This window comes from Anoplopoma fimbria, chromosome 1 (assembly GCF_027596085.1).
Source record: "Anoplopoma fimbria isolate UVic2021 breed Golden Eagle Sablefish chromosome 1, Afim_UVic_2022, whole genome shotgun sequence".
In the NCBI taxonomy this organism is placed as follows: Eukaryota; Metazoa; Chordata; class Actinopteri; order Perciformes; family Anoplopomatidae; genus Anoplopoma; species Anoplopoma fimbria.
The window spans coordinates 27,674,920-27,691,482 of NC_072449.1; the positions used below are offsets into that span (position 1 = coordinate 27,674,920).

A 16,563-nucleotide genomic window follows, 5' to 3' on the forward strand; every position below is an offset into this window, starting at 1 on the left:
CACGCACGGTCAACCCACAATGAAGGAAATATGCACTTTGTACTTGTAATATTAAGAAAATCACTCTTTGGTTGTTTGAAGATGCTCTCTGTCTGAGATTGCTTTGAATAATGTTGGTTATGAACATTTATACGGTGGTAGTTAAGATCACAGAAACTCTGTGTTTTACATGTTTGGGGAAGTGGTTGGTTTCAGTTGAAAAAAACAAACGTGTCATTGCACTTTGCACCTTTTTGTCCTTTTTGATATTTGTAATTCTTTTTTTTTCAAAATAAATGTCTTTCTATCTTAAGTTTTTCTTTTCTCACGCTTCCTGTTTATGTACCTTTAAAGAAAATACACCTGTAGTTATTTATAACCAGAGAACCAGAGAACACTATCCAGGGAACAAAAATGGTGACTCAGGGACTCACAATCCTGTTGGCTGATCTGTTTAGTAAAGCATGACCTGCTTTCAAACCCTCAACGTTTGCTGCATAAACACTAACAAATAAATTAAAGTAAAACATCAATAATATAATATTTAAATGATACATAGATTAAATAAATTAAAAAGGGGGTTAACACAAATGTTAAAACTATTGTTTTTGTTAATTTCTCCTGAGAATCTCAAATATTTGGGTTTGAATTGGTTTTGTAAAAAAGCTTTGATTTACGGTCTTTATGTTGTTAGTTCACATTCCCAGCAGCCTGATGGGAGTGTTTTCTCATGCAATCAGGCTGCAGATCAGAGAGACGGGAGGGAGGGTCAGGACGAAGAGCGTTACTGCTTTCTCAGTCGTTTGCTTTCATGATTCTTTCCTCAGCAACTTTCAGTTCTGAGCACAACAAGGGAATAAATGTAGATCAATAAAATCTACATTGATTCTTTAAACTTTAAGAGAAGTGAAATATTGTTCACGACAAGACCTCTCAAGTGTTAATGTTACATTACAGTAGTTTGGTTCAGTCTGGCTTAGATTTGGAGGTCAAACATTAATCCCACCCTTTATGGTGTTAGTGAAATACTTACCCTTACATTTTTTTCTGCTTGAACAACTGACTGCCATCACATTAAATAAACAAAGATCAAACCATAACAAGACATTTAAATGATTGATTATTCAAAACAAAATTGACACATAAATGCACAAATTCAACTAATAAAGGGTGTTTTTCTTGTCAGACGTTACTGTCCCTTTAAGCCTTGGTCATGACAACTACATTTTGACATATAAACAGTCAGGTCCATAAATATTTGGACATTGAAACAATTTTCATCATTTTGGCTCTGTACACAACCACAATGGATTTGAAATGACACAATCAAGATGTGCTTTGAGTGCAGACTTTCAGCTTTAATTTGAGGGTATTTACATCCAAATCAGGTGAACACTGTAGCAATTACAACAAATTATGTACATGGTCCCCCCTTTTGAAGGGACCAAAAGTAATTGGACAAAGAAGTATAATCATAAATCAAATTGTCACTTTTAATGTTTGGTTGCAAATCCTTTGCAGTCAATGACCTGAAGTCTGGAACCCATAGACATCACCAGACGCTGGGTTTCATCCCTGGTGATGCTCTGCCAGGCCTCTACTGCAACTGTCTTCAGTTCCTGCTTGTTCCTTGGGCAGTTTCCCTTCAGCTTTGTCTTCAGCAAGTGAAATGCATGCTCAATTGGATTTAGGTCAGGTGATTGACTTGGCCATTGCAGAACATTCCACTTCTTTGCCTTGATAAACTCTTTGGTTGCGTTTGCAGTATGCTTCGGGTCATTGTCCATCTGCACTGTGATGCGCTGTCCAATGAGTTTTGAAGCATTTGGCTGAATATGAGCAGATAATATTGCACGAAACACTTCAGAATTCATCCTGCTGCTTTTGTCAGCAGTCACATCATCAATAAATACGAGGGAACCAGCTCCATTGGCAGCCATACATGCCCACGCCATAACACTACCACCACCATGCTTCACTGATGAGGTGGTATGCTTTGGATCATGAGCAGTTCCTTCCCTTCTCCATACTCTTCTCTTTCCATCATTCTGGTACAAGTTGATCTTTGCCTCATCTGTCCATAGGATGTTGTACCAGAACTGTACGGCTACCTCCTGGAGAGTGTCCTTGATATGGCCAACTGTTGTGAAGGGGTTTTTCTTCACCTGGTAAAGAATTTTTGGGTCATCAACCACAGCTGTTTTCCTTGGTCTTCCGGGTCTTTTGGTGTTGCTGAGCTCACCAGTTCTTTTTTTTTTCTTTTTAAGAATGTACCAAACAGTGGATTTGGCCACACCTAATGTTTTTGCTATCTCTCTGATGGGTTTGTTTTGATTCTTCTGCCTAATGATGGCTTGCTTCACTGATAGCGACAGCTCTTTGGACTTCATATTGAGAATTGACAGCAACAGATTCCAAATGCAAATCTTACACTTGAAATTAACTCTAGACCTTTTATCTGCTACTTGTTAATTAAATAATGAGGGAATAACACACACCTGGCCATGGAACAGCTGATCAGCCAATTGTCCAATTACTTTTGGTCCCCTCAAAACGGAGGGACCACGTATAAAATGTCTTGTAATTCCTACACCGTTCACCTGATTTGGATGTAAATACCCTCAAAATTGAAGCTTAAAGTCTGCACTCAAAGCACATCTTGATTGTTTCATTTCAAATCCATTGTGGTTGTGTACAGAGCCAAAATGATGAAAATTGTGTCAATGTCCAAATATTTATGGACCTGACTGTATTTTGAGTCTAAAATATATTATTAAATCTAAAACATCTGTGAAAAATGTGATAATTCTCCAGCAAATTAATTTTGCATCACCATATAAACATTGTGATTAAAAAAGAAGAAAAAAAAGTTAGACACTGAATAATTAAATAAAACACTTTAATGGCATATAGTTATTTCATGTCTGCAACTATTCTTGACAGAAGATGACACTTTATATACATGTTTTTTTTTTCAAATTGCAAACATTGACTTTTGAGAAACATCTTTTTAAATTTAAAAACCCAGATTCTTCACCTGAATTTGTTGCCTCCAATCATCAGCAATGCATGACCCAACTCCTTGTCATTGTGACACACTGCAACCTTGTGGCCGTTCGACAACATGACTAGAAAAAATCCCCACATCCTTATCCAATGACATCAGTTACAGGAAACAACTTCATCTCTACGGAAAAGTATCTCTGAGGTTGCTGTTATCGCATCTGATAAAAATGAACTCAGTTTACCTGAAGCTTGTCTCATCATACCTTATATTTCTTAAGTTTTCAAAATTCCTCGTTGTGGGTTAAAATGAAAAGTCATACATAAACATGATTCTGTTCCTCTCCACCCTCTGTGTCCCTCAGGGTGTGAGAGGGCCCCCACGCTGTCCCATGGCCGTTCAGGAGCTGGGCATCAGCCTGTCCATGATCGGGGTCGCCGGGTCCATCCTGATCTGCGCCCTGCCCATGTGGAAGGTGACGGCGTTCATCGGCACCCACCTGGTGGTCATGCAGGTGTTCTGGGAGGGTCTGTGGATGACCTGCGTCAGCGAGTACACCGGCCAGATGCAGTGCAAGCTCTATGACGCCCTGCTGGACCTGTCGCCGGACCTGCAGGCGGCCCGAGGCCTCATCTGCATCGGCCTGGTGCTGGGGTGCCTGGGCTTCCTCGTCTTCCTCCTGGGGGCGCGCTGCACCAACTGCCTGGGCCACCCGAGGGTCAAGGCGCGGCTGGTGCTGGGCTCCGGGGCCGTCTTCTGCCTGGCGGCCCTCGTCAACGTGGTCGCCGTCTCCTGGACGGCCAACTCGGTCATCAGCGACTTCTACAACCCGCTCGTCCCCGAGGTGCTGAAGAGGGAGCTCGGAGCGGCCATATACATTGGCTTCGTGGCGTCCGGGCTGCTGTTCTGCGGGGGGGCCATCCTGTGCACAAGCTGCCCGCCACAGGGGGCCCGGTTCCCCTCTGACGGGTACACCCTTGCCAGGACACCAACACGCAGCAGCTACGCCATCAAGAACTACGTATGAGGGCTGAGAAGTCACCACTGTAGGCCGTATGTAGATTATGAAAAACAAATGGTGTTTAAGCACATGAATGGTCTCTCAATGTATGCTTTGAAGTTCATGCTTATATGTTGTCCTTTTACTTTAGGGTGAGACATGTGGATTTGTTCATTTTCAAAACTAGGTCCTTGACCTTCCTTAAGGCCCAGAGCAGTAGAAACTGGTAGTAGCCCTGCTGTCTCTCTTCATGGAAACCTGCATCAAGGGACATGGGGGGAGACACAACCTCTGATAACCCATGCCTGCATTTGTTCACCTGTACAGCCTGCACAGGTTAAACACACTTTAAAAAAATGCAAAAAAACAAAACCTTCAGAATGGATGGTTGGCGTTTCTTGTACTTGATTTGTATTGCTTCAATAAACCTTCAGCTTAAGACATCAAGAGTCTCCTGCTGCTTCTTTAGTCTCCAGCTGATCTGCTCGCGAGATTTCTGTCCACACTGGTGTCAATTTGAGGACGTTTGTCATTTATTGTGGTTAGCTATGCTTATCACACTTCTTTTCAGATAGCTGCAGTCTGTTGAAATAAATCTTAATGAGGATTTCCCTGCCCTCCATCCTTGATGAAGACAGACTTGGCAGTTCCCTTCACAAAGCAAGACCAGAGGGGTGATTTGTACCTCCGTAGCTGAACGTGCACCAGTAAAAAAGACATCAATCATGTTTGGTGAAACTATAAACGGAGAACACCTTTGCCATGTTTAAAACTTGCTTGCTTGTGATTTGCATCTAAGAATCTCTAGAGTGAATCACAGACTGTACATAAGAAGTGGACATAGTCATCGTGACATCACCCATTGGTTCGTGGACTGCCGTTTTAAAGCCTTGAGATCGGTGATGTCGCTTTTGCCGTCTTGAATTACGGCCCATCGCCATGTTTTTCCGCAACCAATGAACAGAAGCGACCATATATGGATTACAGAGGAGTGACGTATAGACGACGTATACAGCTCTGGTTGTGGCAGGGACCTGTCAATCACAGTAATCCCGCCCTAAGGTGTTCTCCGCTTTATGGTCTATTTTACTTTAAATGGACCATAATTTACTAAATGAACATCATGCTGTATTGAAGAAGACTTAAAAATAGAGATTGAGACCATAAACTCATGTTTACAATGTTTACTGAGGGAATAAATCAAGTGACATGTAGGGTCACATTCTCATAGACTTCTATACAATCTGACTTATTTTTGCAACCAGAGGAGTCGCCCTCTGCTGGTCAGTAGAGAGAATGCAAGTTTTAAGACACTTCCACATCGGCTTCACTCTTTAGAACACCGAGGTCATCGCCTGGAGTGAACATGTGCCAGTTGAATCCATTAGTTGGGTTCTATTAGGTATCTTTGAGCTCATCTGCTACTGTGGGAACAATAGACACTCCCAATATTTGTAAGAGATTGTGCTCTTTAATTCAAGTTCCCCTCTCAGAAACATGACGGCGGCTGTGGCACATGAGGTAGAGCGCTTGTCCCGTAACCACAAGGTTGGTGGTTCAAACCCCTCTACCGGCAACATGCCGAGGTGTCCTTGAGCAAGACACCTAACCCCAAGTTGCTCCCCGGGCGCTTCATTGCAGCCCACTGCTCCTCCGGGATGGTTAAATGCAGAGAAATAATTTCCCCATTGTGGGACTAATAAAGGATTGATTATTATTATTATTATTATTATTATGACACAGTGGCTGGACAATCAGTGCACAGTGAAGGCTCTGTGCAACCCCCCCCCCCCCAGAAACTAGAAGAAAGGGATTGTTTTGAAACCATGGCAGAGAAAACGCCCAAGGCCGTGCCTCCCTTTTCATGAATACCGAAGAACTTGTTTCCACCTCTCTGTACAGACATGCAAAACCTACACAGACGGCCTCTGCCTCTCACACTCACACACACACACACACACCACACACACACACACCCACACACACACATACCACAACCCCACCCCAACCCCAGCTGCTTCTGGTTAGGCCTGCAGCTAGGAGCAGGAGCCAGGCAGGCCTGAAGTCATGCAGTGGCAGCTGGAGCTCGCTGCCCTCGGTGTGGCCCTCGCCGGATGGCTGTGCGCCATCCTGACGCGCTGCCTGGCCCTGTGGAAGGTGAGCGGCACCATGGACAACATCACGGCCACACTCCCGGCCTACTGGGACGGGGTGTGGCTGGAATGGGACCACTGGGATTTGGCCCACGACGGCAGCCTGCACTGCTCCTTCTACCAGTCCCTCATGTCTCTCTCCGGGAACTTTCGGACGTGGAGAGCCCTCGTCATGGCCTCCATCGGAGCCGGTGGGTTCGCAGCGGTGATCGGAGCCGCGGGGGCCGTGTGGTTCCCCATGCGCGGTCAGGTCAAGGTGTTTTCTGGGGCCCTCTTCGTGTTGTCCGGGGTCCTGCTGCTGGTTCCCACGGCGTGGACGTGCCACCACACCGGGCAGCCGCTGGAGGGCGCCACTCTGCTGAGGAGGGACTGGGGACCGGCTCTGTACCTCGGCTGGGTCTCCTTCGCCCTGATGGTGTCCGGAGGAGCGTTTCTCGCCAGCAGATGCCCCGTCGGTAAGAGCCCAGAAGGGGGCACCCGAACCCGGAGGAGGCAGATGAGGGGGCCAGTCACCCACTGAGCCGGATCAACAGGACTACGTTCACACACAGCCAGTATGAGCGCAGGTCCGAGCCTCTCTGAGGGGAAATGGAGAGCAAGGTAGTTCTCCAATCTCCAATCAGAGGGTCGGTGGTTCGATACCTGGCTTCAGCATGTGTCCTTGGGCAAGACACTTAACCCCAAGTTGCTCCTGAAGGCTTGCCATCGGTGTGGACTGGATGTTGCATGAATGTTAGTTAGAGTCTGATGGTGGCACCTTGCATGGTAGCCTGTCATCAGTGTGTGAATGGGTGAATGATATGTATATTGTATATATTACCTGTAAGATGGCCCACCGGGCTCATCTTAAGTCCTCCTCAGTAAATAAATAATATATTAACAAACGTAACAGAGTGTCAGTTGCAGAGTCTAACAGTCTATTTCTACTGCAGCATTATTACAAATTATACAAAATACACCGTATATACATACATTCAGACATCTTTGGACTTTTACCCTCATGTGATAAGATCTCAAATAAAACATGATGACCTTAAAAAGGATTTTGTTACAGCACACAACAGGAACCCTGTTTAAAAAACAAGAATATTCCTACCTCTTAACTTGAGGAAATTTTGCCATTTGGGGCCTTTAAGGGGAGAGTTTGTAGGATTAAAGCGTCTGCTAAATGACTGTAATGTAATGTAATTGTAAGTCGCTTTGGATAAAAGCGTCTGCTAAATGACTGTAATGTAGTGTGAGCGATTGGACTGGGAAGGCAATGTGTGGAATTCATATTTCTGGCAGTGTGTGCGGAGTAATGATGCACTGACTTAACTAAGCGTGAGCTTCAGAGAGTAGGTGCACAGCTCATTAACCCCCTTGCAATATTACTGTAGGATGACACTCCTGTCTGTTTGTTTTTACTCAATGCAATTATTGATTCTAAACTGACAATTTAGACATTAGTCTTCTTATACGTTTACTTATTAAGTCTACATTAGTTCCAACACTAAATACTTAATGGTTCTGAGGTGAATCTCTAGAATAAATTGCATTGCAATTGACTCGGAAGTATTTGTTTACATGATTGATATGACTTCACTGGTTTTTAAGTAATTGTGCCACAGAGCACTTGAGGATTATTAAGGTCAGCATTCCATTTTGAAAATGACTGCAGTAATCTGTTTTTGATGTTTTTCTTTCATAAAAAGAAGCAGACCATGTTTTGTGAGTGGGTTGATACATTTACAAACTATTTACTGCAGGGTGTAAAATGATGGGACTGTTAAGAGAATTCTGTTTGCAGATCTACACCCATGTTTAGTGGGCAAATCATGGCACATCAATATATTACATCTTTTTCAGAATAAAAGCAAAATTGTAATACGAAACACGCAAAAACACGCTCCAGGGGTAGAACTTCAGAATTATTTTTATAATGTTCTAATGACTAAAAGAAATGTTTCTATACTCAAAATCAATTCAAGGATTTTGTCTAAACGTTTTCCCAGTACTCCAACAGGAGTTCAGAGTTTAGAATCAGGAATGTATGAAATTCTGAGATAGAAGGAAACAGAAATTGTGCCCACAAATGCAAAACTAGGGAAAGTGCAATATGTGGAAAAACTGATGTTATCTTGTCAGCTTTCATCTTTGAATTCCCCTGTGAAATTGGAGAGGACAAAGTGAGAGGGCGCTCTCTTTTACTGTGCACTTTTAAAAATATTTTTAATCCTAGTTTACAGTGTATGATGTAGTGCTTGGAAACTCTTGGGGGTGGATTCTGCTTTCATTTGTAATAAAGTTACTTCTTTAAAGCAAAACTGACAAACAAGGTATGGTATTCTTTTCTAAACACTGAATATATATATATAATAATATATATAAATATAAAATATATTATATATATATTTATATATATATATATATATAAATATATATATATATAATCATCTCTGCCAGGCATAAGCCTGTGGGGAGATCAAGCATTCAGTTGTATGTGAGTATGTGTATCTGCCTGTCTGTCCACAGTTAATCTTGTATACTACTGTACCCATCAGCCTGATATTTTCTGTTCTCATTTATGACTGTTTTTTAGAGGAACCCTTGTGGTTGCAGGGACTTCTCACTTCGTCTGTTGCAGGTCACAGTCTGGCCTTTGTTGTGGCTCAAAAATTGACATCCGTTGAAAAGTTTCATCATCCGAATCTGCAGATTAATTCCATACCAGATCTTTTATGATCCGGTAAAATTAGGCTCGTCATGAGATGAATAAATCCCTGTTTTTGTTATCTTAACTACCTTCTCGACCGGTGGGAGTATGACACTCACCTGGCCGAGATCTGCACATTTCTAAGTGCACTTTTCTAGCTCTATATCGAACTTTGTACAGCACATTTTCCACAAGGGGTACAACAGATGGAAGCGCTTTAAATATCACTGATGTCGATGTTATGCTTTTCTGTCCTTAAAGCTGCAACATATTTGAAGTTCTGCAAAACTGTGGTTTAATTTGTTTTCCAATTAACTGCATGTACATTCTGAAAATCACAAAGAGAGATAACAAGAGCTTACACAATGACAAAAAAGATTTCGTTCCGTATTTATTTGCTGCAGAGCAAGCTTATTCATTATGAAAAAATATATGTTATTGGGTCAAAGTAATTATCCATAACAGAGGGATTTAGGCATAACTACATGGCACACAAATCTGTTGGAAGGCAGAAAAGTTCTGTTAATGTTACAGAGGTACTGAAATAAAATAAAAAAGAAGTGAACGCAAACCAGAACTATTTACTGATCTGCACGTTTAGGTATAAATACTCCATCAAACTTTCCAAAAATACATTCCACCCAGCATGCAAATCTGGCAAATGTTTTCTTTCAGTTAATCAAATCCTTTAATCATAGAGAGACACAGAAACGGGAAAGGCTGAAATCAGCATGAATCCCATCAAAAATATAGGCTCTTGAATGAGTTTTGCAGTTTGCGAGCCGCGTTGAGGCATGTTAGTGTCGATAAGGTGCAGAGTCCTGACTGGTTGGGGTTTCTAGAATTTCTCCTCTCCCTCCTCCACGTCCTTCAGACTGAGAACCTCCAGAGAACCTCGTCCTCTGGTCTCACAGCGGATCAGCTCATCGATCTCTCTGAAGCAGCCGGGATCCACCAGACACACCTGAGGATGAGGAGAAGGAAGGAGACACAGAATAGGAATAAAGAATCTAGATGTTACAAAAACAGAAGGCAGAGAAGGTTAAAGTGAGGATTTTAGATTCTGCCCCCCCCCTCACCATTTCCAGCTGCTCATCAAAGTCTTCACTCTCCACAACCTGCAGGAGCGGTTTCAGCTTCTCCTTCAGCTTCTTGGCCTCCTTGGCTGGCAGCACCAATCGCAGCCTCATGTGGGCCCTCTGGATCTCCATGGACTCCTTCAGCTGCCGGATCACTTCCAGAGCCTCGTGGGGAACAACAGGCAGAAGAGTTTGTCGAATGCAGCTCAAATACATTCTACGTGTTGAAACACTGCTTTGTGTTGTCTATAATCACAAGAAATAGGATATGCGTCTCCTCACCTGCTGTTTAGAGCTCTTGTTGGGCTTGACAGAGTAGTGGATGTCCTTCATGGCCCCCTCAATGAGATTGACTGTGTACGGCCTCTTGGTCTCAGGGTTGACACACTTCTCTGCCACTATAGTCGCAATGTCCCTAAACGTCGTCTCCAGCTGAGTATGCCTTTCCTTGTCTGACACTTGGAGCTCACCTTTGGCCAGGATCTGTCCGAGGGGGCAAAAAAGAAAGAAAGGCCATGAAGTGAAGGAGAATGCAGCAGAGGCCTTTGAGGATAATGTCGTATCTTTCATGCGACAGTGCTGTTGAAGTGATGAGGAAGGATGCTCCGCGGACACTGTTCTTGCTGGTATAATAAAGTTTATTACAAACAAGCAACACATGTCATGACGGACGTCTAGAGCGCCCGGAGGTCTCGAGTCGAATCTGAGAGCCCTGCCTTTCGGGCTCTTGCACCCCCTTATATAGGGTACATGTTTATCAACATTTGGGCGGGAGTCAAGACAATGTATGTGGCTCCGTCATTCTACACATTTGACCTTTTGGCCCCTGGTATCCTGTCCATCTGCTTCCTGTATCCTATATAAGACAAAAACACTTGGGGCCTTTGTTGTATTGTGCAAGACCTGAAAATATACCACAATAATACGGTGTGAGTAAGAGCTGGGCAGGACAATGTTTCTTACCTGTTTACAGATTTCTGTCAGATCGTCTGTCCCAAAAGATTTGGTCAAGTCCTCCTTCTTGGCCACCTGACCTTTGGACACATTGACAAAGACTGTGTGTGTCTGCAGAACCTCATCCAGGTCTTTCTCTCTGGAAGAAAAACAAAATGTGTGGACATTCAGAGCAAATGTCCATTGACTTTAACATAAGATGAGATAATTGACGAGACATTTCGGTGTTTCAAATCATTTCAACATTATGGGTGTTGTGGACATGTTACTCACGCTCCTGCTCTCCAGTTCACTACTTTATTCTTGTAGCAGGCGATTTCAAACCTCTTCCCTCCCTTCTTCATCCTCACCACCGCCACATTTGTCAGTCGTATTTGGTTTGTTGGCGTAAATATAGACATATTTATGTTTATTAAGACAGAGCGCTCTGTCCAATGCAGCTGTTGACAAGAAAAACAAAACGCTGTCAGCTAACTGCGTCAATGCGCTATGAGTGTGTTACCAAGAGAGCGTCCGACGTGAAACACCGACGTCTAACAACAGTTCCGCTCTAGTTTAGTCTCTTCAGTTTGTGTCTGATGATCATTTAAAAGCAAATTAAAGCGAAATAATTCCTGAAATGAAATACTAATGATAAATACTTGAATGCCTCAGAAACGAGTCCTAAAATCCGGAATGTAATTAGTTTTTCAAGGTTTTTTTTTTATTTGTTAGATGCCTAAAATAAGGTCTGTGGTTTGTTCTAGGACATAAATAGGCCAGAACAAGCCCTACGTGAATTTAGAAACTTTTACTGGTCTTAATAACGCGTTTGCTAAAATTTTTAATGAGACTACAAATTTTAATGAGACTACAAAACGTCATGCGACCGTGGTGTATTTCGTTATTAACTTATATAAGTGTTGTTCATTTGTAAATCTAATTTTACTGAATATAACTCGCAAATATCATAACGTTGTGTTTTCCACAAATCTAATTTTTTTGCAATAATAATAATAAAAAAAAAAATCCAATCATTTTTGTCGAGGGAAACAGTGCGATACTAACTTCCGGGTTTAGCCTACAAAAATACGTCATACCTCCACCACACCTAGAAGAGAACTACACCTCCCAGCATGCTCCTCGGCCAGAGGCAGGTTGCACACAGCATCAGCTGCAGAGGACTGTGTATCTTAATAGCGATGCTGACTTTCTTCGTGGTGATTACGCTTTGGATAAGTCGTGTGTCTGCCTCGGATACCAAAGGTGAGTTTATTATATTATATATTATATATATATATATTATATAATGTTAACGAAACAGGAAACTAATTATGTTTTGTAGCTATTGTTTGTAGCATTGCTAGCTAGCATGTATTGTTAGCCACCCCGCCTTTTCTTTGCCTCAGGTGACCTATGATCGCTGCTTGAGGATTAGCAACAGGTGCATTTCTAACCTTTATTATTCATACAGATTGTAACAGTGAATATGCTTTCTCCCTCCAGTCTCACAGAATGCCCACAGTCCCAGTGAGAGCTATCTCCAGTCGATATGGCACAACAGGCTGTACTTGTATTCAGCTGCAGCACTCGTCTTTGGGGTCTGGTTCTCACTAAAGGTGGCTCTGAAGAAGGTGAGTTTTCACCTGCTGATCCCTCTGCCTCTTCTATGTGTTATGGTAGACATATTCTCTTTGTTTCTATATTCTCTTTGTTTCTGCCTCTTCTATGTGTTATGGTAGACATATTCTGTTTGTTTCTTCCTCTTCTATGTGTTATGGTAGACATATTCTCTTTGTTTCTGCCTCTTCTATGTGTTATGGTAGACATTACATTACAGACATTACAGTCATTTAACAGATAGAAGATCCAAGAAACAAAGTCAGAGTATATTACATATCATTCACCCATTCACACACTGATGACAGGCTACCATGCAAGGTGAACATCAGACTCTAACTAACATTCATCATCCAGTCCACACCGATGGCAAGCCTTCAGGAGCAACTTGTTAAGTGTCTTGCCCAAGGACACATCGGTAACATGTTCTCTTTTGTTTCTTCCTCTTCTATGTGTTATGGTAGACATATTCTGTTTATTTCTTCCTCTTCTATGTGTTATGGTAGACATATTCTGTTTGTTTCTTCCTCTTCTATGTGTTATGGTAGACATATATTCTTCCTCTTGTGTTATTTCTGTTTGTTTCCCTCTTCTATGTGTTATGGTAGACATATTCTCTTTGTTTCTGCCTCTTCTATGTGTTATGGTAGACATATTCTGTTTGTTTCTGCCTCTTCTATGTGTTATGGTAGACATATTCTGTTTGTTTCTGCCTCTTCTATGTGTTATGGTAGACATATTGTTCTCTTTGTTTCATGAATTGCTGATTTGTGTTACTTTACAACTGTCTTGTCAGTGGCTGCTGGTTCTCAGGTGAAATGTGTAAGCACTGCTCATGTTTCCAAACAGTTAGGATGTCTGTCATTTCATGAAGACGAAGCTCCACATTCTAAGACCACCTTGTCATTTATAATCATTATTTCATTTATTATTTCTTCGTCTGTATGTTTTTAGAAAAAGTTCTCCAAAGACTCCGAAGCTGGAAAGAGCAATGAGGGCTCTGACAGAGACACTGTGTTTCACGTGTCTGGAGTTAAAATCTTCTATGGCTCACAAACTGGAACCGCAAAGGTACATTCAGACACTGTTGACTCTAAACATCCTCACCGGGTCATGATGGTAACATGTAGACAAGATGATGCTATAATGTGAAGATACAGATCAACATTGGTGATGATATTTTACCTCGCTATTTAACATAAGTTTATCAAAACTAGGGTTGGGCGTAATATTTAATATTTATGAGTGCTAGCCGTCAACTGGAACTTCTTCTTTGTTTAGGGATTTGCAGAAGAGCTGTCAGAGGAGGTGAAGATGTTGGGTATACCAGCAGAGGTGATTGACATCAAAGACTACGATCCAGACGATCAGCTTGCCGATGAGGTAAGCAGTCCGGTCTAAAGAGAAGATGCCTTTTACTTGTTTAGTAAAGGATGGAAAGATGCAGTGTGAAGAGACATGTGGCCTCACCTAAAACCACTAAACTTCAGAGATGCACCTCCACAGGTAACTGGACAGGTGATTAATTAATGATTCTTTAATGTCACAGCATGCCCTGCGTACTGAGAAGTGGCTCCAATGCATTAATTAAGCCTCTAAAATGTAAGACCTGGTAATGTGTTCTTAATGGCTTAATTGGACCAGAGTTAATCAAAGTAAAAAAAAAAAAAAGAAATCATAGTGTATTTTTCATTTAAAGCTTGACTACAACTTCCGTAATGTTCCTGCTCAGCTTTGCCTCCATTTTTCTGCACTGATTTGATTCCTCACATGGCAGGCACAGAGGAAAAATGCATAACATCAGTCCTGCTCAGTCCTGCTCCTTCATCAGTGTTCTCTTTTTAATTTTGTGGGCCCCAGGCACGGTGTGGTGCATTGAGTGATAAATAGCAGATTTCTGAGCTGGGAAAGCTCCACAGGAGAAATGGCCGCAGGCACCAGTCGCTCGCTTGATGCAGCTGATCCTTGACCATTAGTCGACAGCTAAGACATGAGATAGCAGACTCAACCCTGAAGTTTTCTGTTTATTTACTCAAGGAGATTATGTGTACTTACTTACTTAAGATTTAATCCAGATTGATTTTCTGCTGTCCTTCACAAGAAATGTTAGCCTTGGAGAAGGCTAGTTTCAGTGAGTAATAGTTGCTTCGGCTCCCGAAACTTCACACATTTCCTTTTTTCGTCTTTGTCAGTTGAATCAAACTTAACCTGCTTCACCTTTTGTCTCGCTGTCTAAAACAGATGCCTGTGTGCACAGTTTACCCACCATGTGCAATGTTGTCTGGTTGTTGTAAAAGAAGTTGTGGCCACTGATGGCGTTTAGAGGCTTAACGTTTAATGTTTTTCTTCAAAGTATCAAAGAAAATGTCCTGGGTCAAGAAAGCTGCATATCCAGATGTTTAATGGAATGCTCTTACTTCATGGTTTCTTCCTTGTGTCTGCTGTGTTCACCTCTCCGTTCAGTGCGTCAACAAGTCAGTCTGCGTGTTTCTCATGGCCACCTACACTGACGGTGAGCCCACAGAGAACGCAGAGTGGTTCTGCAAGTGGTTGGAGGAGGCGTCCACCGACTTCAGATACGGGAAGACCTACCTCAAAGGCCTCCGGTATGCCGTGTTTGGTCTCGGCAACTCTGTCTATGTCGGCCACTATAATACGGTAAGGAATGCTCTGCATAGTACGTTTTATCAGAACAATATGCTTTATACAATATTACAATCAGTTACTGAAACTGTTTAATTAGTTTAAACCCCGTCCAATCCACTTTCCTTTATGCCTCACCAGGTGGGTACCAACATGGACAAGTGGCTCTGGATGCTTAGCGGCGTGCGAATCATGACCAGGGGAGAGGGCGACTGTAATGTGGTGAAGAGCCGTAATGGCAGCATCCAGGCGGACTTCCTGGCCTGGAAGGTCAAGTTCCTGATCCGCCTACAGGCCCTGGTCAAGGGGGAGAAGAAGAGCTGCAGCGGGAACTGTAAGACCGGAGGCTCCTGTGAGAACAAGAGGAAAGATGGACAGGAGGAAGAGGAAGAGGAGAAGGAGAAGGCAGCTCTTCAGAACAACAGCTCTGAGGTACGGGCAGAAAAGTTTATTTCGCTATAGGGAAGCAAAGCCCCGCCCCTTCCGGTGTCCCCCATGGCAACTTATTAAGAAAAAAATATGTACATGACTTAACGGCGAGAGACAAATTTAAAAGATTATTTTGCACGCGTGGCAAAGTTGCATTTTGTCATAAAACAAAGTAAACAACCAAAGAAAGCTAAGTTAGCTTGCTAGCTAACTATCTATCATGTCTGTCAATAAAAAAGAGTTTACAAGTCAAGAAAGTCACAGATTGTCGCAGTTTACATTGCGTTTTGTGCGAAACCGCTCAGTGGACTACATCTCTTGCCTCGCACAACGCACATCACCAACGCCAACACGGCTGTTAGCTTGGCTTGCTAGCTAGCTTGGCTTGCTTGCTAGTTAGACTTTCTCTTGTTGGTGTTGGTGACAGTCACTGTGTGAAACAAGGGATGCAGTCCTCTGAGTGATTTCACACAAAACGAAATGTTTACTACGAAAAACTTTGACTTTCTTGACTTGTTAAATTAACTTTTGCATTGACAAATGTCATATGTGTAATTCATGGCACAATTCAAACGAGATCAAAAGATTATTCGTCTCTTCACTACCTTGCATATTATATCCGAAATAAGGTCCTGTGGGGGAAAGCGGAATGGGAGGGACTTTGCCTCTGCGTTTTTAATGGCGCACTGTGATTTCTTCATAATACGGGACTATTTATCTCACATTACACATCATATCACATTTGATGTATTTGGAACAGCTGGTCTAGTTTAACTTCGATTAAAGTTTAAAATTTGAAACCTGTAAAATCCATAACTGTTAAATCACGGGTCTGATGAAACACACGGGATATATTAGTGTTTCCCATTCATTGATTCAAAAAATGACAGTAAGAAAGACAGTTTAAAGTTCACTAAATTAGTGTGTTTGAGAAAACATGCCTTGTGTTACCTCAAGAACAGGATGAGCTCGACCCAGTTTTACTGGGCGCTCTGTAGCAATTCAACACAACACAAAAGCAAAAAAAC

General features: G+C 42.4%; 3 protein-coding genes and 1 pseudogene across 3 annotated transcripts in view; 3 read left to right on the forward strand and 1 right to left on the reverse strand.

Moving 5' to 3' along the window:
- Nucleotides 1-3,374: 3,374 nt before the first annotated feature.
- cldnj (claudin j) lies at nucleotides 3,375-4,010 on the forward strand. The gene has a single exon (XM_054603761.1). The coding sequence runs from the start codon at nucleotides 3,375-3,377 to the stop codon at nucleotides 4,008-4,010; it is 636 nt and encodes a 211-aa protein (XP_054459736.1).
- Nucleotides 4,011-6,050: 2,040 nt separating this feature from the next.
- On the forward strand, nucleotides 6,051-6,718 carry LOC129096773 (claudin-4-like; annotated as a pseudogene).
- A 2,491-nt stretch (nucleotides 6,719-9,209) lies between these two features.
- Nucleotides 9,210-11,401, reverse strand: sbds (SBDS ribosome maturation factor). The gene is made up of 5 exons (XM_054625555.1): nucleotides 11,138-11,401; nucleotides 10,874-11,003; nucleotides 10,193-10,393; nucleotides 9,911-10,075; nucleotides 9,210-9,795 (listed from the first exon to the last, which is right to left on the reverse strand). Exons 1-5 carry the CDS (start codon nucleotides 11,263-11,265, stop codon nucleotides 9,670-9,672), a joined length of 750 nt encoding a protein of 249 aa, XP_054481530.1. The 5' UTR covers nucleotides 11,266-11,401; the 3' UTR covers nucleotides 9,210-9,669.
- Nucleotides 11,402-11,968: 567 nt separating this feature from the next.
- Nucleotides 11,969-16,563, forward strand: part of tyw1 (tRNA-yW synthesizing protein 1 homolog (S. cerevisiae)) — a 58,016-nt gene continuing 53,421 nt past the window's right edge. The window contains exons 1-6 of the mRNA XM_054625440.1: nucleotides 11,969-12,109; nucleotides 12,350-12,477; nucleotides 13,418-13,534; nucleotides 13,745-13,846; nucleotides 14,927-15,121; nucleotides 15,248-15,538. Of these exons, the coding sequence (XP_054481415.1) occupies nucleotides 11,980-12,109; nucleotides 12,350-12,477; nucleotides 13,418-13,534; nucleotides 13,745-13,846; nucleotides 14,927-15,121; nucleotides 15,248-15,538 (963 nt within the window). The 5' untranslated portion in view covers nucleotides 11,969-11,979. The remainder of the gene's footprint in view (nucleotides 12,110-12,349; nucleotides 12,478-13,417; nucleotides 13,535-13,744; nucleotides 13,847-14,926; nucleotides 15,122-15,247; nucleotides 15,539-16,563) is intronic.

What these genes read in the sequence shown, in the direction of transcription:
- cldnj (XM_054603761.1), top strand. Translation starts at nt 3,375, where the DNA reads ATGGCCGTTCAGGAGCTGGGCATCAGCCTGTCCATGATCGGGGTCGCC.
- sbds (XM_054625555.1), bottom strand. Translation starts at nt 11,265, where the DNA reads ATGTCTATATTTACGCCAACAAACCAAATACGACTGACAAATGTGGCG. An exon ending in ACAAGAGCTCTAAACAGCAG is followed by an intron (nt 10,076 to 10,192) that starts GTGAGGAGACGC and finishes GTTCCCCACGAG; the next exon opens with GCTCTGGAAGTGATCCGGCA. An exon ending in TTGATGAGCAGCTGGAAATG is followed by an intron (nt 9,796 to 9,910) that starts GTGAGGGGGGGG and finishes CCTCATCCTCAG; the next exon opens with GTGTGTCTGGTGGATCCCGG.